Here is a 21,177-nt window from a genome sequence, read left to right on the forward strand (position 1 = left end):
TTCAATTATATTACTTATAATTAAGAATCTATTTATAATATCTGTTTCAGGATAGGTGGCAGAAAGAGCAAATGCTCAACCCACTTCCAAAAGGAAATGTAACAGATAATTCCTCTTGTATCAAATAGGCCTACTAAAAATTAGTTGTATTGTTCATCTAAATCCGGGGACTAATTTTGCCATTTATCATGGCATTTATTATGTTCTAGACTCAGCTTTAGTCACTGGGAATACAAAGAAAAAATAAAACAGACTTTGTTCTCAAGAAAATTTAATTCTATTCAAGTGGTAAGGGATAGCATCACATGCATGAAAAGATAAAGACAAAACAGAAAGTTTCTTCTAATGAGATGGTAGTAGATACAAACTGAGCTTTGAAGGAAGCTGGGAGAAAGAGGTAAGAGCAAGTAAATTCCAGGTATGGCCTGTACAAGGCATGGAGGTGGTAGTAGGAATTCCATAAATGAGGAACAGAAAACAATTTGATATCTTCAAGTTTTAATCACCATACACTGTATAGTAGCATCATGAATAGATAGATCATTGGTTCTGGAATCAAGAAGTCTCTTCTTCATGAGTTCAACTCCTGCTTCAAACACTTATTAACTGTGTGACTCTGAGCAAATCTCTTGTCTTAGTTCTTCATCTTTAAAATGAGCTGAAGAATTAATTGGCAAATCACTTCAGTATGCTTGCCCCCAAAAAACCCAAATGAGGTCATAAGACTTGATTGAAAAATGACTCAATAATAATAAAAACACTTTTTAGACTGATGCGGGTCTAGTGGCAGAGAATTGAGTTGTGAGAATCCTCTCTGGTCGGCAAACAGGTCCAATGAGAAAGAATTTACAAACTGAAAAGTCTGAATGGCCAAAGGAATTTTTATTGGCACTGAGAAGCCATCTTTGCTAGGAAGACAGACTTCTTAGTGTCAAAAGGTCCTGTCAGCAAAATAACAAAGGTTATCGCTGAGAAGAGAATGTCTTCACATCAGGCAAGAGTTCTGGTAGGCAAAAAGAGAGGTCCCTTGGCAAAGCATAATCCTGCTTCAGACTTCTGTAGAGAATGAGTTCAAAACTGTCTTTTTAGGATAATTTAGGCTGGGGCTTCTATTGAATGAGATTTCTTCAATGTTGTCAATGCCCCCAGGTCTAGATTTCCAGTTGAAAAGACAATACTTATCTTGTAGTTTCAAGACACTCAATAGGAATATCAGGCCCAGATCTCCAAATGACTGAGACCACTTAAGTTTGAACTACTGGTAGGGGTCCTGGGCTAATCTTCAACTCAATGGAGGGTGCAGCTACTCAATGGAGGGTACAGCTAGCCCCCCGCTGAGATTTCCAACAGAATGAAACCACTTAATTGCCTTGAAGGGTGGGTCTCTGTCAGAGGAGAGTTTCAGAGTCCACTCCCATTGCTTCCCCCCAAAAGTCAAGGGGGAAAGTTTCAGGGTTCACCCTGTCAAGACTACTTCAATGTATATATGTGTTTTGTTTTCTGTTTTTAAATGTAAAAAGAACATTCAGAGGATAAGGCAACATTTTTTTAAGTTTTTATGTTTGATACATAACCAGAATCATTTCAACCTAAGTCTTGTCTTAGGGTCCTCTTACAAGCTTTGTCTTTTCCATTGCAGGTACCATATTGTTGTGACTGTACTGGTGTATTGCTTTCCATTACTCGTCATGGGCATCACCTATACCATTGTTGGAACTACCCTTTGGGGAGGAGAGATCCCAGGTGATACATCAGACAGGTACCATGAGCAGCTCAAAGCCAAAAGAAAGGTACCACTGTTCCTAATTGCACATTAATTTCCTCTTCCCCATTTCCCTGTGATTAAGATGAATTAGCCAATAAGCTTCATGTCAAAATTTCATTGTGGTAGTTAGATTGAACGGGAAAAAAATATATTGATGAAAATATCTCCTTCCAAAAATACCTTCTCCTAGATTTGTTTCTAGTCAGTAGGTTTTTAATTAGTTAAAAATATCTCAAGAAGGAACATTCTTGGCTCAGATTATTCAGAAACTGAAGATTTTCTTGGACTCCCAGAGCAGGACTCCCAGTTATTTGGGTTTTTTCTACCTTAAGCCTGATTCATCATGCCTTAAACCCCAATCATTCTGATTCTCATTGATTGGCACCAATGGGTCCCAGGCCAAATCCCATTTGGTCATTGAGTCTTGATTGACTCAAGTTGAATGTAAATAGCAGTTTTTTCTGCTTTGGCCAGAAACCCTGAGGATCTTCCCCTCTGAGATTTATTTGTTTGTTTGTTTGTTTGTTTGTTTGTTTAGAGAGTTGTTTTTTGTTGTTGTTGTTGACTGGATAAAAAAGAGATTCTTTGCCTCAATTGCTACCTAGCCTTATTCACTGAATGGGTGCAGCCCAGTCACCTATTGAAGAACCTAGTTTAAAAAAACCAAGGTTTTCCATTCATCCAGGACCATCTCCAGTTGTCCTGAATTGTATCTGGCCACTGGACTCAGAAGGCTCTGGAGGGAAAAGTGAGGCAGGTGACTTTGCCCAGCCCTCCCTCTCTTAAATACAATTCATTTGGATATCATGGCAGCACCTCCCTGAGATCATGGTCCTCTTTGAGAACAAAGGACAAACAACAACAACAACAACAACAACAACAACAACAACCCTAAAGGCATCTTAGAGAAGGCTGACCAAGGATCATATGCTTCATGCTAAATGCGATTATTCCATTCCCCCTACCTTTTAACTGTAAGTTAGTTCCAGTCATATCCTACACTTTATAACACCACATGAGGCTTTTCTTGGCAAACATATTAGAGTAGTTGCCATTTCCTTCTCTAGCTCCTTTTATAACTAAGGAACTGAGGCAAACCAGCTTAAGTGGCTTGCCCAGCCAGGGTCACACAACTAGTAAGTTTGTGCAGTGAGATTTGACCTCAGGAAGATAAATCTGACTCTAAGCCTAGTGTCCTCTCCACTATACCACCTGGCTGTCTATACGTCTAGAACATGAGAATCTAAATGGACATTTTTATTTTTTTAATACTACAAAATTCAGCAATCCTAACAACACAGCATTTTTTTTTTTTACTACATATGGAAATCATTCAATAAAATCTAAGAGCTACATTCTCATTGTGCTTATTCTCAAACCAGGTAACAAGGCCCATGAACTTTAGAGACCCAATATTATGCTCAATGTTTGTTTTTAAGTGTTATCTAGTCCTTAGAGATGTGCATATACATACATATATGTGTAGGTATGCGAAAGTATGTATATGCTCAGACATATAGCAAATGATTCCATTGCTATAGGTAACTTCCTGTAAGAAGACTCTCTATTAATAAAGATCACAGGCTGCTTGATAGTTTGTTGCTTTAAACGTTTGCCTAGAAAACTGAAAGACTATATCAGTCCTGTAGCAGATAAATATCAGAGACGGAACTTGAATCCAGACTGCTTAGCCCAGCTCTTATTTATTATTTTCATCATGACCCTTTCTTTTTTTCTTTTTTTCCTACTTCATGGGTTGTTGTGGTGAAAGGAAGTCCTTTGCAAACTTAGACAAACTTAGACAATGAGATATCTCATTCATTTCATCTTTTTATGATTTTTGTCATTATTATTGATAGTTGTTTTTAACAAATAATGCCTTAAATCTCACAAACTGTTTTCTCCACAAGAACCCTAGGGAATACAAATGACCCTGGAAAAGTCTTTAAAATTGTCTGCCTCAATTTCTTCATCTATAAAATGAAGATTAATAAATAATAACATCTAACTCTCAAAATTGTTGTAAGGATAGAATAAGATGTTTGTAAAGCACTTTACAAATCTTAAAGCTCTATATAAATGCTAGCTTTATTGTTCTTGTTTTTTCCTTGGTACTGCTTATTTCCTTTTGCATCAGTTCATATAAGTCTTCTCATGATTCCCTGAATTTTCATAGTCATCTGTCTTACAAAACAGTAATATTCCTTTTATAGTCATGTACTTAATTTATTTAGCCATTCCCCGATCAATGGGCATCTATTTAATATCCAATTTTTCAGGACTACAAGAATAGCTGCTAGACCTTTTTTGTTTTCCTTTTTACCTTTGACCTCCGTGGAATATGTACCTAGTACTAGGGTTCCCTTAACTAAAGGGATATTTTGACACCTTGTTCATATAATTTAAAATTGTTTTATTGAATGGCTTAATCAATTCAAATCAGTGATTTATCCTTCTTTCTACCTTTGACCTCCTTGGAATATGCAACTAGAAATAGGATTTCTGGATGAAAGGATATGGAGATTTTAGACACTGATGACTTAATTTTTTAAAAAACAAACAGGAATGGTGAGATGGACTTAATTTTTATACAGACACTCTTGTTTGTATGCTATGTCAAATTTTCCTCTGAGCATTAAGTTTCAGAATAAAAAATTAGGATCTATTTTTAGGGAATCCTTTTAAAGGCAAAAGACAGTCTTTGGGACATGGTTTTATTTGAAAGCACTAATACTATCAAGTCTCTCCCTCTTGAATTCATACTAACTAGTGAATTATAATTAACTGATAGCATGAACTGTTTTATTTTTGCCATTGAATCTTTACAATTATAGCACAGGGCATAGTAGCTGCTTAATAAATATTTGTCGAATGAGGGAAGTGTTTTTTGATGTTTATTCTACATTTACTAGCTACATATCTTACCTAAATCTCTCTGAACCTAAGATAATTTTCTGCCTTCAATTGGCAGTTAAGAAACAGTTGTTAATCAGTCATCTTTGCATCATCAGGGCCAGCATAGTTGCTTACATGCAGTAGCTGCCAAAGAAGTATTTGCTGAATTGAATTATATCAGTAATCTCTCCTAGATGGTATAGAGGATAGAATGATGGACATGAAGTCAAGAAGACTCTACTTACTGGCTGTGTGACTCTGGGCAGGTCATTTAATGTAAAGCTATTAGTAAAATGAGGAGGTTAGTCTTCATAAACATCTAATGTCCCACAGTTCTAAATCTTAAAAACAATTTAAAAACTGTGGACCCTTTGCTCAGAATTTATGGTTTAGGTGGCTCCATTTTAAGGAGCTGAAAATGGTTCAAATATTCATCAAACCTCTCCTTAGGAAATGCTGAGTTTAAAACAATAAAATGCACTTCAGAAATTCTAACACTACTATGCTTTTACTCATTCCTTTATTTATTTAATATTTAATACACATTAATTTATGAATCATATTGGGAGAGAAAAATCAAAACAACAGGGAAAAACCATGGGAGAGAAAAAAAAAAAACAGAAAAAAAAAAAAAGAAATGAATATAGCATGTGTTGATTTACAGTCAATCTCCATAGTTTTTTTTTTTTTTTTCTGAATGTATATGACCTTTCTATTCAAAATTTATTGGGATTTCCTTGGATGATTGAACCCCTGAGAAGAGTCAAGTCTTTCATAGTTGATAACCGCACATTCTTGCTGTTACTGTGTACAGTGTATTCCTGGTTCTGCTTGTTTCACTCACCATCAGTTCATGTAAATCTTTCCAGGTCTTTCTAAAATCAGCTTGTTCATCATTTTTTATAGAATAATAACACATACCACAATTTATTCAGCTATTCCCCAATTGATGGGCATATACTCATTTTACAACATTTTGCTACCACAAAAAGAGAGCTGCTACAAACATTTTTGCACATGTGAATTTTTTTCCCCTCCTTTATGATTTCCTTGGGATACAGACCCAGTAATGACCCTACTGGGTACTATTATTGTAATGCTGGAGAAACTGAAGAAAGATAGAGATTAGAGAGTTTTAATTTTATTTATTGGAGAGCTTAATTAATTGACTGGATCAGACTTGCTTCTCAAAGTATCCAGTATTGAATATGAGATTCCAGAGATTCTTCATAGGACCTTAGTGATTAGGGAGAACAAAAACTGAAGAGGGGGAAACAGAGTGAGCACTGGACATTCTGAAAAGTTGGGAAGGTCTGGAGTCATGATGTCTAAAATAGAAGATCTTCCCCTTATCTGAGATTAAACATTTACAATTTATAACCTTTCGAGTACCCAGCCCTAAGTTATATCAGTTATATATGGTTGTGGAGGGAGAAGAGGGAGATGGGGTTGTAACCAGGGGTACTGAGGCAGAACAATTCAGGAAAACTGAGGTAGAACAATTAGAGAAACGGAAGCAGGACAAGCAAATGAAAGTATGGCATAACATTCCACACTCTTTCTTCTGAATATTCAAATCATTGAATCACCTTCCCCTTGATATCCAGAAGGTCTTATCGCCATAATTTTGACTGGAAGCAAATGAGGTGAACAAGGTTAGAAAAGATGCAAGGGTTTATGACTAGGGTGAGGAGAAGTAGCAAAGGTTCCATAAGGAATATAATAAGGGTGATTAGCCATGGGGAGGAGACTGCTACAAATTCTTTCCCTGACACTGCTCCAGTCATCTAGACTTAAGATTCTTACAAACCAGGGCCAGAAATTCCCCAATTACCCCACAGTTATTAGCATGAAAACAGCATTTCTCATTTAGGGCAGCACACAGACCTCTCCTTTTCAGAAATAGTAAACCAAGTTCCCTATGGTTTTGGAGTATCATCTCAGCCAGGGAGTCAACCTGGCTTTCCAATTTCGAGATGGATGATTCAATCTGAGTTAGGTCTGTCCCATTTGTGCACTTAACTCAGCATACCTAGAACTGCCCTTCAGGAGGCCTATAGTGCTAAGGGTGGCAGTGCCTACCAGCTTGAGCCCTACTATGAGAGGAAGGAATGGCAGAGCACGTTTCTGTCTGATAGTTTCCAGGGGGAAAAAATGGGATTGAAAGTGACTCTATCTCTCCCCTCCTGGAAGAACACTGGGAAACACTGCTACCAGGACACAGAAAGGATCAAGATTTCTGAGGAGGATATCAGAGCAGGCGCACTTAGACCATCATGACAGACAAACCATGAACCTTCAAGGACTTTATATCAAACTGCAACATCTGTTGAAGATGCAGAAATATTAATTAAGGAACTGTGGTTACAGGACTGGAAGAGAGGGGTAGAAAGACTCATGAAAGCAGTTACAAGACAGATCCCTATACCTTGGAGATTCCCAAAGGTAATTTAAGTTGTTCCCAGGGACAGCTAAATTGAGAAGTGGTCCCAGGAATGGAATCTGCCAGAGCAATTCTAACAAAATAAGGGGGTTCAGAGTTAAAGTAGAGTCAACAATTATGGGGATTTGTGGAGTTCAAATATGAGTGCACTTTTGGCAGTAAATCAAGCATGGAGTAGGGAGTAAAGGATTCAGGGGGGCTGTCAACTGGAACTGATGAGTCAGGAAGGGTAGAGGATTTTGGGCCAGGGTAAGGTCTGGCGGTGCCAAGGATAGCATTGGCCAAATAGGATAAGCCAGGACTGATGTTCTAGGAGGGATTAGGAAGGTGGTCAGAGGTCCCCATGGGGCCCTTTGAGGGGAGTGAACTATATGTTGAACTAGGAGGTAATGGCTGAATTGAAAACTACTACCTGCCTGGGAACAAAGGATCAACCTTTGGGACCTCTCCCACTTTTGGTAGGATGGTTGCTGGATCGTTAGGATGATGGGGGGGGAGGGGAGTTTGCAGTGTGGTCTGGGTCTGCTGATCAAAGGTTTGAATGGTCAACTTAAAGGAGTCATCTGCTGGGAGTGGGCACTACCTGGCATCAAGGCACAGTTGAACTGGAGGGGACATTGGGGCATTAAAGTAGAAGCAGAGAGCCAGGATGGGCTCTACTGTTATAGAGGGTTCTAAACCTGAGTAGTAGATGGCAGAAAAGGAGGAACCTCCCTTGAGGTCCCTAAAGGTCATTGTCCATGTGGGCTTCAAGGCATGTGGGTTTCCTGAAGCTTTGGAAAGCAGAGGAAGGAGGAGAGCTAAGGAAACCCTCATGGTGTGGCATTGGAATCACACTTCTGGAGAAAGGACGAGGGTGAGTGACCCTTAGGAGATGATGTTGCCTCTATACAGACAAAAAGGGCAGTCACAAATAGTAGTAACAAAGCAGTGAATACAAGTATTAATCCTCCCAGGATTTTCTCACTCAATATCTTTCAAAGATTTAGGGGAAATCAAGGACCAGAGGAATAGATTAGTCTCAGTTTCAGGGGATCTTCATTAATTTCCACTTTCTATTCAGTGGTAACTGCTGACTTCACTCTGCCATAGTGAATCCATGTAGGGATGGACTCAACCTTTATAGTTGTAGGTATGGTGAGGATCACAGTATGAGGTCCTTTCCACCTGGGTTCCAGGCCAGAGATAGAAAATTTCTTTATCAGAACTGCGTCACCAGGCTGGAATGGATGAGAGGACTCAGTAACAAGGACAGGAAGAGTTTCTCAGATAAGGTGGGGGTGTCTTTCTGGGTTTTCTGCAGGACCTGTAGAAACTTGAGAAGGGAGGAGTTAGAGACTTCAGCAATTATGTCTTCTCTAACCAAGAGTAGTATAGGTGGTTGTCTCCCAAACAGAGTTTCAAAGGGAGTTAAACCCAATCTGTGGGAGTGCATCTACTTCTAAGTAATGCTAATGATAGCAGTGAGAACTATGAGCTTTGGGTCTCTAAGACAACCTTTGTAAGGAATTCCTTAAGTGTTCTATTCATTCTTTCCACTTGCCCAGAGCCCTGTGGTTTATATGCACAATGAAGTTTCTACTCTATTCCCAAGATCTTGCTAATACCTTGTGATATTTTTGCAACAAAGGCAGGGCCATTATCAGACTTTATGGCTATTAGAAGACCAAATTAGCATTAATTCATTTAGTATCTTTTTGACCACTGTGAGAGCCATTTAATTTCATTGCGGGGAAGATCTCTGTCCATCCTGAGAAGATAGCTACAAAAATTAACAGGTATTTATACCCAGTTGTTGATGGCTGTATCTCAGTATAATCTACTTCCCATCTCTCCCTTGGAATATTCCCCTTAAGCCTGATTCCCACATGGGCGTCTTTAATTTTTTTTAATATTTATTTTTATATTTACTCGGGTAATATAATATATAATATTATATATATATATATATATGTATATAAATAAAACTTCTGATCAATAAGCTAACATCCTTTATGTAATATCTGTTCAATAATTGATGCATTTTCTTTTCACCCAAATGAGTGAAACCATGCAAGTCCTTCACTAGCATTCTGCTTAATGCTTGTGGAATAAAAATTTTGTCCTGTATGTACCACCAGGGATTCTCCCTCTTTCCTCTGTTCTGAGAAGCAAAGGAATCTTCTGAAGGAGAGTATAGGTATAGGAGGAAGTCAGGGGAGGGAATTGCCAGAGGCAGGGAATAAAGGGGGAGGTGGTGGCCCTTTGGACTGCTGCATCTGCAGCCCTATTTCCTTTTTTTTTTTTAAATTAATTAATTTATTTATTTTTAATAATTTTTTATTGATAGAACACATGCCAGGGTAATTTTTTACAGCATTATCCCTTGCATTCATTTCTGTTCCGATTTTTCCCCTCCCTCCCTCCACCCCTTCCCCCAAATGGCAAGAGTCCTTTACATGTTGAATGGGTTGCAGTATATCCTAGATACAATATATGTGTGCAGAACCAAACAGTTTTCTTGTTGCACAGGGAGAATTGAATTCAGAAGGTATAAATAACCTGGGAGGAAAAACAAAAATGCAAGCAGTTTATATTCATTTCCAGTGTTCTTTCTCTGGGTGTAGCTGCTTCTGTCCATCTTTGATCAATTAAGGCTCTCTTTATCAAAGAGGTCCACTTCCATCAGAATACATCCTCAAACAGTATCGTTGTTGAGGTATATAATGATTTCCTGGTTCTGCTCATTTCACTCAGCATCAGTTCATGTAAGTCTCGCCAGTCCTCTCTGTATTCATCCTGCTGGTCGTTCCTTACAGAACAATAATATTCCATAACGTTCATATACCACAATTTACTCAACCATTCTCCAATTGATGGAGATCCTTTCATTTTCCAGCTTCTAGCCACTACAAACAGGGTGCAGCCCTATTTTCTACCACTTCCATTTTCTCACCAGATTAGTGGCCTGGACAGTGAATAATAGCAATAGTGAGGGGTAACCAGATAGAATTTAGTAAGGAAAGTATCTCCTCCTTATTCTTAATTTCCCTATCAGCAGAGGTTGGTCAGCAGGCTCTTTTCTTTATAAAGAGAGGTATTTACATGAGCTGTTGAGAAAGTATAATGGCTGTCAGTGAAAATGTTAACCAATTTTCCTTCTGTTACGTGCAAGGCATGAGTCAAAGCAACAAACAGCCTTTTGGGCAGAAGACCCAGAGGGGAGGGAAGAAGACCACAAGTAGAGAGAGAGAGGGCTAATCCACCATTGCTGCCCCTGAAACACAGGTGTCCCTCACAAAACTACTCCTGTCTGTAAAAAGAATCAGGTCATGGTTTTCCAGTGGGGTGTCAGAAAGATCAGAACTCACTGACTGGGTCTCATCAAGAAGCTAGAAGCAGTCATATACTGGAGCTGGGTCAGAACAAGGAGATGGGAGCAAAGTGGCAGGGTTCAGGGCAGATGTTTTAGAGAAAATGAGGCAAAGATGGTTGTGAAGCAGGGCCTGATAGTGGGTGATGGTCACGTTAGAGAGCCACCAGTCAGGAGCGGACCAGAGCAGAGCCGCAACAGAGTGAGGGGCAGAGATAGAGAGAGAATGGCCCAAGGAAAGCTTGTCAGCTTCCTTCACCTGGAGGATTCAGGGAGGCCATCCTCCCACCACCAAATCCAAGCACTTAAGAGAGATAAGCAACAGAGCCATGCCAGGGACCAAGGCAGAACCCCTTTTGCAATATTTCTAGCCTCTGCCACAAAAAGATGAGTTTTGTGACATTGGGGAGAGCTAGGGTGGGGGCCTTAGTAAGAGTGGTTCTGAGACAATCAAAGGCAGCTTGTTCAAGGGAGCCCGAGACAAGGGGACCCTGAATGGCTGTGGCAGAATAAGGTGGTTTTTACCATCTCAACAAAGAAGGGAATCCAAAGGCGACAGTATCCAGCTGTCCCCAGGAATTCGCAGATTGTTTTTTAGTAGGAGAGACTGGAATAGATAAAATAGCCTGGATACGATTGGAAAACAGGGAAAGGTGGCCAGATTTGAGAACATAGATAAGAGACCTAGAGAAGGCAGAGCTGAGCCTTCTTAGCAGAAACTGTGGAACCTAAGGATTGAAGGATTACAAAATGGCATAGTTGCCTGCAATCAGAGGGACTCATCAAGAGCTGAAAGGAGATCATCTACATATTGGACCACAGCACGATAAGAATATTCCTTGCAGAAGAGTTGGAGATCCAGATGGAGAGCTTCTCCAAACAGGGTGGGGGAGTTTTTAAAACCCTGTGGTAGCCTAGTCCAAGTAAGCTGCCCTGAGAATTCCCCTTGGGGAACTATCCACTGGAAAGCAAAAAGGGGTTGACTAGTCAGCACAAGAGGTATTGAAAAGAAAGCATTCTTTAGGTCCAGAGAAGTATATACAGTATGAGTAGGAGGCAGCAAGCTGAGTAAGGTATATGGATTTGGAACTGTAGGATGTATAGTTTCAACCCGTTTGTTAAGTTTTGTAAGATTCTGAACAGGGCGAAACATAGACCCAGGCTTCATGACTGATAGCAAAGGGGTGTTCCAAGGGGACTTTTAGGTTACTAAGATACCAGCTAATGTAAACAGAAATACCCAGGAGGGCTTCCCTTGGCATGGGGTACTGCCTGACGATACAGGAGAGCCATTGACCAGAAGCTGCTCAACCACCAGTGCATGATGGGCAGCCAGGTCTGAGGGAAAGCTACCTGCAGCTGAGAGAGAAGAGGGGAGGGATCAGAAAAGGGTGACACAGGGGAAGCCACTAAGAAATGTTCAAACTGGAGGGGTAGGGTGACAAGAAGATGCCTTGGACTTGGAGGATTTAGGGTCAGAGAAGCCTGGTCTTTAGAGAAGGAAATGATTGCCTAAAGTTTTTGAAGCAAGAAGGGGATATGGGCAGTCTGGCATGACTAGGAAGGAGTGAGTGACAGTACTATACTCTAGATGGATTATACATTCAGTAGTCCAAGGATAAGAAACACCTTTACCAGAAGCATGTTGTATAGGGGTAGATTTTAGAGATACTGGACCCAAAGATTTTACTAGAGTAGAGTAGTGCTTCAGTATCAACCAGAAACTTGACAGGCTGACCCCCAATTTGTAAACATATCCTAGGTTCTCCAGTATCTAGAGAAAGAGAAAGAACCACCTCAATCTGCCCCCTCAAGAAAAAGGATATTCTTGGGATAATTCTAGATCGGACATTCATTTTTTTAGTGGCCTGTTTCTTTACAACAGGCACACTGGTCTGAGCCTAATGATTGCCGTCCATGGGGGTACTAGGGAGGACCCTTAGAGATGTTGTTTGTTTCTCTCATGGCTGCCACTACTGCCTTGGCACACTATTTACCTGCTTCCTTAGCTGATGTGTCTCGGGTATTAAAAACTTTCAGAGTTATCTCAACTAGTTGAGATATATTCATGCCCTCAAATCCCTCCTGCTTCTGTAGCTTCCTACCTATATCTAGGGTAGACTGACTAACAAATGCAATATTCATAGATCTATAATTCACGGGAGCTTTAGGGTCTATAGTACTATAAGTTCAGTAAGCCTCCTATAAACGTTCTAGAAATGCACCGATTTTTCTGTACCCTGAATAATTTCAGAAAACTTTTTCATGTTAATAGGCTTCCTGGCTACAGCTTTAAGACCCTGAAGAAGGTATCTATGATAAGCAGAAAGTGTAGTATGACCATGATGGGAGTTAAGGTCCCAGGAAGGCCTTTCAGAAGGAAAACTAGCTTCTATCTGATTACAATTTTCTTCTATAGATCCCCCACTAGGTCCAACTATAGCTTTTCTAGCCTCTCATTTAATCTTCTCTCTCTTCTCAGTAGTGAGAAGTTGCTGACAGTCATCCCACCTGTGGTGGGTGTGAAAAACAGATTCAAGAAGATTAATCAAAGTTTGTAATTTCTCAGAAAAAAAAAAGGATTCTGACTTTTCTAGTTATATATATATATATATATGTATATATATATATATATATATATATATATATACATATATATGTATATGTATATGTATATATAAACTAAGAAGGGGACTCCCTCCGAGCCCACCATTTCCTTTAGAGGCAGAACAGATTTTGGGAGAACTGAGAATGGCTGAACAGATCCCAGAAAATCATATGAGACTCTACCTCAGGTACAAAACAGGTGAGAGAGACAGGAGACAAAGGGGAAGGTGAAGTGGGAAATGGCGCAGGAGAAAAAGGGGAGGTAGGAGGCAATGAGACAGGAGCCAGTACTTCCATGCTGGCTTTAAAAAGCTCCTGTGTGCAGGGAGGAGGAGAAAAAGGGGTCGGGGAAGTGGAAGGGAATGGAAAAGAAGCTGACAAAGGAGCTGGACTGAAAAATGAGACTCAGGAAGTTTGAATCCTTCAGGCAGCAATTCAAGTGGGACTGGGAAGTTTCCAGGCCAGGGTAGATATAGGTACAAATCCAGATATAGCGGGGGAAGAGGATTCTCTAAGGGATCTTTAGAAGAGTCCTATAGGACTTTCTTCTCAGGTTTTGCTTGAGCAACCGACACTCTACAACCTTTATTGATGGTCCTCACAGATTGGGTGACCAAAATGCAAATACCACTTTTCATGGTCACAACCCTCAGCCAAGAAGGGTGGATAGGAGACAACTTGCAGACAGACATCAATATAGGGATACGGATCTGGATAGCCAGGTTCACCAGTAACCATCTGGTATATCACTTGTGCTATGTCTCTATTATATGTGCCTTCCAGTAGCCATCCCACCCCAAAGGAAGGCCATTCCTTTTGATAAAAGTTTTAGTTTATTCTTTTTCATGATATTCCATAATTATGATGTTTAAATGTTTCAGAAAAATGATTTAGAAGGTAATCAGGTGTTATTCCTGTCTTTGAAGCAGAATTCCCTATAAGATGGCTGAGTTGACAGATAGCCTTATACCACTAGAAGAGAATTCCTAATATCTTTGAACACTGCTTTTTCTGACAGAATAGCTAAAACTTTTCTATCTCTTTATGACCAATTGCCAAATTTCCCAATCACAGTTCTTAAAACTTAGCAGAACTCTTTAATCAACAAAACAGATTAACAAGTCATATAGCCTGCAAATTACAACATTTAACAAGCCACAACCAGATAATGCCAAAAGACATTCAGAATCAGATCCAGAACCAGATGGTGCCAGAGCACCCACCAGATTTATTTCCAAAAAATATTCAGACTACATACATCTTAAAAGATACTCAAAACATATGGTATCATCCAGCATCCTGCTGATACTCTTCCCAGAAATTAATGCCTGTTGGCGTCTTATTTTTCTGAGAATTCAGATGCTAGCAAACTGACAGTACAAGTAAACAGACCAGATTGTGTCCTAAAATACCCAAACATACTCTCCTGTGGCTGAAATGGAGGTGTCCACGATGAGTCTTGCTGCAGTTGAAGACTGCTGTCCTTTGTGGAAATTTGGAACAAACAGAACCCAGACCTCAGTCGCCCCAAAGCTCCAGATGGAGACCCAAAAGTCTCTAATCTCTAATCCTGCTCTCAGTTCTGATATCTCGCTGGGATCTCCAAAATGTAATGCTGGTGAAACTGAGGCAAGATAAAGATTAGAGAGTTTTAATATTTTATTTATTGGAGAGCTTAATTAATTGACTGAATCAGACTCACGTCTCAAAGTATCCAGTATCAAAACTGAGATTCCAGAGATTCTTTATAGGACTTTAGTGATTAGAGAGAAGACAGAAGAGGGGAAGGCAGAGTGAGCACTGGACATTCTGAAAAGTTGGGAAGATCTGAAGCCATGATGTCTAAAATAGAAGATCTTCTCCTTTACAGTTTATAACCTTAGAGTAGCCAGTCCTAAGTTATATCAGTTCTAATGATGGGGGAGGGGGGAAGTTTGCAACCAGTGTGGACTGAGAACAATTCAGGGAAACTGAGGTAGAACAATTGGGAAAACTGAGGTAGGACAATCAAAGGAAACTGTGGCATAACATTATGCTTTAAGGAAGGTGCTGGCCCTCATTTATCCAATAAGTTTATCTATCACCACTCAGGAACTACTAAGAATCTAGACAAGAAAACTGCATGAAGACAATATTGTAGTTTCCAGAAAGGGGAGAAAGGTCAAAATAGCGTTAAACATGTTTTAGCTAATAACAGCACAAACTCGTGTTCATAGAGTTTCTAAGGTCTACTTTGAGACTATACTGAGGCAGCCTGACACTTCCTTCATTGAAAATCATTTCCTTTTAATCTTCAGATTTGAAGTCATTCAGACATTACTCTATATTTAGGCTTTGATATGCATTTCCTTTCTTGAACCACAGAGATAATTAAAGGTCAACATGGAAAAACCTTTGAGTGGTTTCCCTTCTCTTAGACTGTAGATGGCACTAGATAGCAAGATAGCTTACCTCCCAGTTAGCTATTTAAATACTGCAGAGAATTCTCCTCTTACAATCAGCTCTTTCAAATAAAAGAACTTTCTTCTGGTCAGATCCATTCCTTTACCAATAGCAGAGTGTACAATCAATTGTTCTTTGCTACTGTCAGCATGTCAGCACCAACAGCTTCTCAACTCCATATGATTCAATGTTCTTTCTCCTCATGTCTTATTCTCACATGCAGTCTCCCATTTGCTTCACTTATTTTTTACCCTCACTTGGTTCTTCTGTTTCTGATTTCTCATCTTTTTATCTGATTTTTCACTTACTTTCTTTTCTGAAATCAGCCTTTTTATGTATAGTGATCTATCTTTTGCTAAAGTCAAAAAATCCCAAATTCCACATTTCTGTCAGATATGATAGAAATAGCCCATATATCATAGCCCTAATTCAGTTTTTCAGCAGTAACCTTCAAAGTTTCATTCAGATAAGCTGCTAGGGGAAAATGCATGGCACTCATTGCTATCTGTCCCTCTGGGGTTTTATTTGTCTCAGGTCCTCTCATAATTTTTATTTGAGGAACTGTTTTTCTCTCAGGTTCTCTCAACACGTTGTTTTTCTCAGTGTTCCACACAGAATGTCCTTTTTTCTGTTTTCTTCAGTAAGTAAAATGTCCACATAAGAAAAGGAACAGTATTTTACTTTTCCCTACTACAAATGTTTTTATTATGTTTTATATATATATTGTGTATTATAAATATATATATTTAAGATTTCCCAATTGTGTCAGTACATATATAATGATATATATTATAGCAATAATACATTCTGGATATATTTGTATACCTATATATGTATGTATGCATATACATATATAATAACCTATATATATGATGAAAATTACACACAAAAAGCATATAAATGTATATACAAGTTTATATGTGTATGTCTCTTTGTGTGTATATATATATATAATACGCATATATATCAACTCTATAAACAATTCAAAACAGATATAAAGGATAGAATGATATAAAACAGAGCAAAATGTAGTTGCATGTATATATTCAATTAAAGAATTGTTTGGCTCAATGAGTAATTGCCTCTCCTACTTTGTTTGGTGTATTATATAGATCTAATCATTGATTTAATTATTTTAACATTATTATCCTGAGTTCTTAAATTTTTAGCTGTTTTATTTTAGTATCATGTAATAACTCTGAATTTCTAAGTGACCCTAGATTGGTTATCACTGTCTCTTATTGATGTATTCTGGTCCCTGCTTTTATTGAGATAAAATAGGTTACTTTGGGATTCAATACTCTCTTATCACCTGACCTATATCTGAAATATATCTAGTAAAATTATTTGAATCTCTAACAACATAGGATCACATCTTTATCTGAGCCAGAGTTTTTCTCAGTTCTAGGCATAGAGTTTGGTGGTTTTGGTAGGGTAAGTAACAATATGTTTTTGTTTGTTTTGTTTGATGGAATTATTTTGGGATCTTTCTTGTCTTTATCATCTTAGAAACTTTGCAATCACATGATCCTGACCTCATGGCAGTTTCACTATCCTCCATACCTGGAATTTTCTCCCTTCTCATTTCCAACTCCTAGTTTCCTTGTTTGTTTGTTTGTTTTTTAAATAACCTAAAATCCCATCTTGTATAAGAAACCTTTCTGAATTCTCTTTAATCTTAGTACTTTTTCTTTCAGATTGTCCTCAATTATCCTGTTTGTACATAGTTGTTGCATGTTGTTTCTTTCATTAAGACAAGTGATCTCCTTGAGAGCAAGGACTGTTTTTAAATTTTATTTTTTGCTCTTTTTTGTACCCGCTATGATTAGCACAGTGCCTCATATATAGTATCTAATAAATGTTAGTCAACAAGTTTTCTGTCTGCTTTCTCAGAAACAAGCTTATTTACCCAATCATGGATTGCTTCTTTAAAGCATCATTTTTTTTTTGATTAATTGAATTATGGTCACATTTATCTTTTGGTTCATTTATTTCATTTTGTAATTTTCTCTGTATCTGATATAAGTAAGTCTTAAGCATGTACCTATAGAGATCCTTTTCCGATATCAGATCATAGCATGGAAATGACCTGAGTCCTTAAAGACTACTTTTAGAGAACAATCTGTGGTTCTGGAACTCTATGAACTTTTATACATGCATGTATATTTCTATGTGTATATATGTCATACATTCAGAGAAACAGAAACAAAGACAGAGACAGAGAGACCAAAAGAGAGAATAAACCAATGCAAAATTTTGCCACATATCTACATAACAAATTTCTATCTTAAATAATTGAAAAATAGAATACCTCAGAATTCTTTAGCTTTGTGTCTTCTTCAAGTAAAGTGTAATAAGTATGTTCTTTTTCCTATCATTTCTGTAAAATGGAATTCTTTTTTTCAGGACACCAAATATCAGAATATTAAAATTCGTAACATTTTCTAAATACTTTTAGCATGTTCTTATTAGCTATTTTCATTACCATGCTAACGTGAAAAAAAAATTTAAACTGTGTGACTAAATCCCTTTAGATTATGCAAAGAAAAAAACCTAGCAGTCTCTTTATATTATATAATTTATTTGCAAAAATTACAGTGAAGAAACTGGAGAATGTTACAATAATTAGTTTTTTTTTATTCCTTCAAAATTGAGGAGGATTCTACATATTATATAATTCATATGTCCTATAAAACAGAGGATATTGAAAACTGAAACAAAATCTCAACAATCTGATGCTATTTTAGTTATATTTGAAAGTGGAAGGTTCCTGTCAAATTTTTAGGTGCTGGGCAAGAGATTATATGAGGATGCCAGAATCCTAAATACTTGAGAGATAGTAAAAGTGCATATTATTGAAATGCTGCACTATTTCTCTCCACCTCCAATATTTAAATATATCTTGCTTTATGACAAAAGTTTAAACTATAGCTAAGGTCAGGATGACAAAAGTTGTTTCTGCATTGCTAGTGAGAATGTAAAAGCAATGAGCCCACATGGCATAGAGGATAGAATGCTGGACTCATACCAAGGTTTCATGTAACTTCCACAAGTCATTTAAATTATCAGAACCCTAATTTCCTCATTGGTACAAGGAAAAGGCTGGATTCTTCCAAGGCTAGAGTGGATGATTTCTAAGAACTCTTACATCTCTGGGCCTCCATATCACAACACTACTCTTTGAATTCCATTCACACACACACACACACACACACACACACACACACATATATCTATATACATACACATACTACATACCTGCAATATAGGAGAAACCAACTCATCCAGATAGAAGATACCTAAAGCTAAAGCTACCTATGAGGTTTTACATCTGATTAGAAGAAGTGAAGTGGGCAGGAACATATGGAATAGCTTATCAATTTGAACATCCCTAATATTATTTAAAAAAGGGAAAATTTGGGTAGATATTAATACTGTATATATATAATCATAAGATACCAAGTTGGTAATAATTTGGAAAATAAGTTTTTATCTTACAAGGGAGAAAGTATCAATATCTTTTTCTTGTAGGTTGATGACATCTTCAGACTACTAGAATGGGGAATGATCTAAACAATTAGGTCTCCTACCACACACCTATCAACTTATTCTACAAACTATCTCCATTCTTTTTCCTAGGCAACTATACAGTGCAGATGGGTACACTACTAGACCTAGAGAGAGGAAGAACACATTCTGATCCTGTCTCAGAAATTTACTAATGTCTGTCTACTTCAATTATATAATAATAGCACCTTCCCCCTGAGGTTTTAGTTTTAATATAAAATTTGTAAAGCACTTTTCAAACTAAATTGCTATATAAATGTTAGCTATTGCTATTCTTTAGTCATCACTCATAATGCATTTAGTTGCTTATCACTCATAGTTACACACAAATCCCTTTTTATCCCTTTGGCAAATTGCTTCAACAAAATTGTTTTTCTTCTTGCTTTTTCTTTCCTTCTCTATTTCTCATGGGAGTGAGAGCATAATGTTAAATCTTGAGAGTATTTAGTGCTAAGCATTTACCAAGAGAAAAATAAGGCATAAGGTCAGAAACAACAGCTCACATGATAAAGCATTTCTGACATTAGTCTCTGAAGCTCTCAATTTCCCTTCATAACATTTACAAACATCTCTGAATTTCTCTTCATGTTTCTTCATACTTCTTATTCAATGTCATTTTCCTTCTACTTTGTTTATTACTGTTATTGGAATTATGAGCTCAGTGGATAAAGTGCTGAAAATATAGTCCTGGGATCTATAGCTGAAAGAGACTTTAGAGGATATTTAATCCAAACCCCTCATTTTACAGATAAAGGAGCTTCTATGATATACTTATGGTCACATAAATAGTAAGGAACAGAAATAAGATTCAAACTTAAATCCTCAGACTCTAAAGCCAGTATTCTTTCCATTGTACAATTCTGGATCACTTAGATTGCATAAATAACTTTGATACTTATTAGTTGTTTGATCAGTTGTTTGGGCAGGTCATATGACCCCCACTAAACCTCAATTTTATCATCTCAGAAATGAAAAGAATAGACTCAATGACTTTCAAGGTCCCTTTTAATCTTTAATCTATGACCCAATGATCTCACTCTGACACTTATATAGGAATATAATTTATATAATGCACAGTTTACATAATATAAATTATATAGGAATATGTATCAACACTTCTAAATTACCAACCTAACATGTATAACACAATTTATTTCTAAGTTGAAGATGGCATATACTTAAAAACCTAGAGAAATGGAGGGAATGAGAGAGGGAGTAAGGGATGGAAGTAGGGAGAAATGAAGAAGAGAAGGGAAAGGAAGGGAAGACAATACAAGGAAAAGACTTGTTGAATCAGAAGAATAATATGATTGTTGGTGTCAGAATACTGGCCTTGTAATCCTGAGCAAATGACTTAAACACTCAGTGCTGCAGGAAATTAAAATTATAAATTGCAGAGCAAATGCCAATCTGCCTTGGCAGAGGGAATTTCCTTATAGACATGTTAGTTTCCCTAACATGAAAAGATTACCAGAAAGACAGCATGACCTAATAGTATAATGGTTCAAGAGCCAAAAACATCTGGGTTTAAATCTTGTTTATGATGTGTATTACCTGTGTAACTTTGAACTAGCCACAGAACCTCTGTGAGTCTCAGTTTCTTTTTCTGTAAAATAAGAACTAAGTTAGATGTTTCTTTTTCTGTAAAATAAGAACTAAGTTAAATGGCCTCTGATGCCCCCTGCAACTCTAGAGCAAAAAAAAAAAAAAAATCACTTTCAATAAGTTGAGTATTTTAGCAGCTTCTAGGTTCTTTTGATATTATAAATAAAATGTAGAATGAGAATCATTTCTTTTCCTTTTTAACAGATATCTCATTAACAAAATATATATGTATGGTTAGATTTACTTCATTTAAAACAACCCATTCCTATAATTCCTTACATAATAGAATTTAAAAGTTGGAATTACCTTAGAGATCATGTATTATGACACTTCATTTTACAGATAAAGAAACTGAGGATCAAACTGAGATCAAAATTACATATGATTTAGTGGCAGTCAGGAGTAGGATCGATGTCATTTGATTCTAATTTCATTGCTTTGACCAATGAACCACAAGTTTCAATGAAAGAACTGGGCAGGTCTTAAAATGGAGGAAGAGAA

At 37.5% G+C, this 21,177-nt stretch overlaps 1 protein-coding gene across 1 annotated transcript in view; it reads left to right on the forward strand.

Moving 5' to 3' along the window:
* The window catches only part of TACR3 (tachykinin receptor 3), a 76,639-nt gene that overhangs the window by 27,396 nt on the left and 28,066 nt on the right, over positions 1 to 21,177 (forward strand). Inside the window, exon 3 of the mRNA XM_051967723.1 lies at positions 1,640 to 1,790. Within this exon, the coding sequence (XP_051823683.1) occupies positions 1,640 to 1,790 (151 nt within the window). The remainder of the gene's footprint in view (positions 1 to 1,639; positions 1,791 to 21,177) is intronic.

This window comes from Antechinus flavipes, chromosome 6 (genome assembly GCF_016432865.1).
Source record: "Antechinus flavipes isolate AdamAnt ecotype Samford, QLD, Australia chromosome 6, AdamAnt_v2, whole genome shotgun sequence".
Classification (NCBI taxonomy): Eukaryota; Metazoa; Chordata; class Mammalia; order Dasyuromorphia; family Dasyuridae; genus Antechinus; species Antechinus flavipes.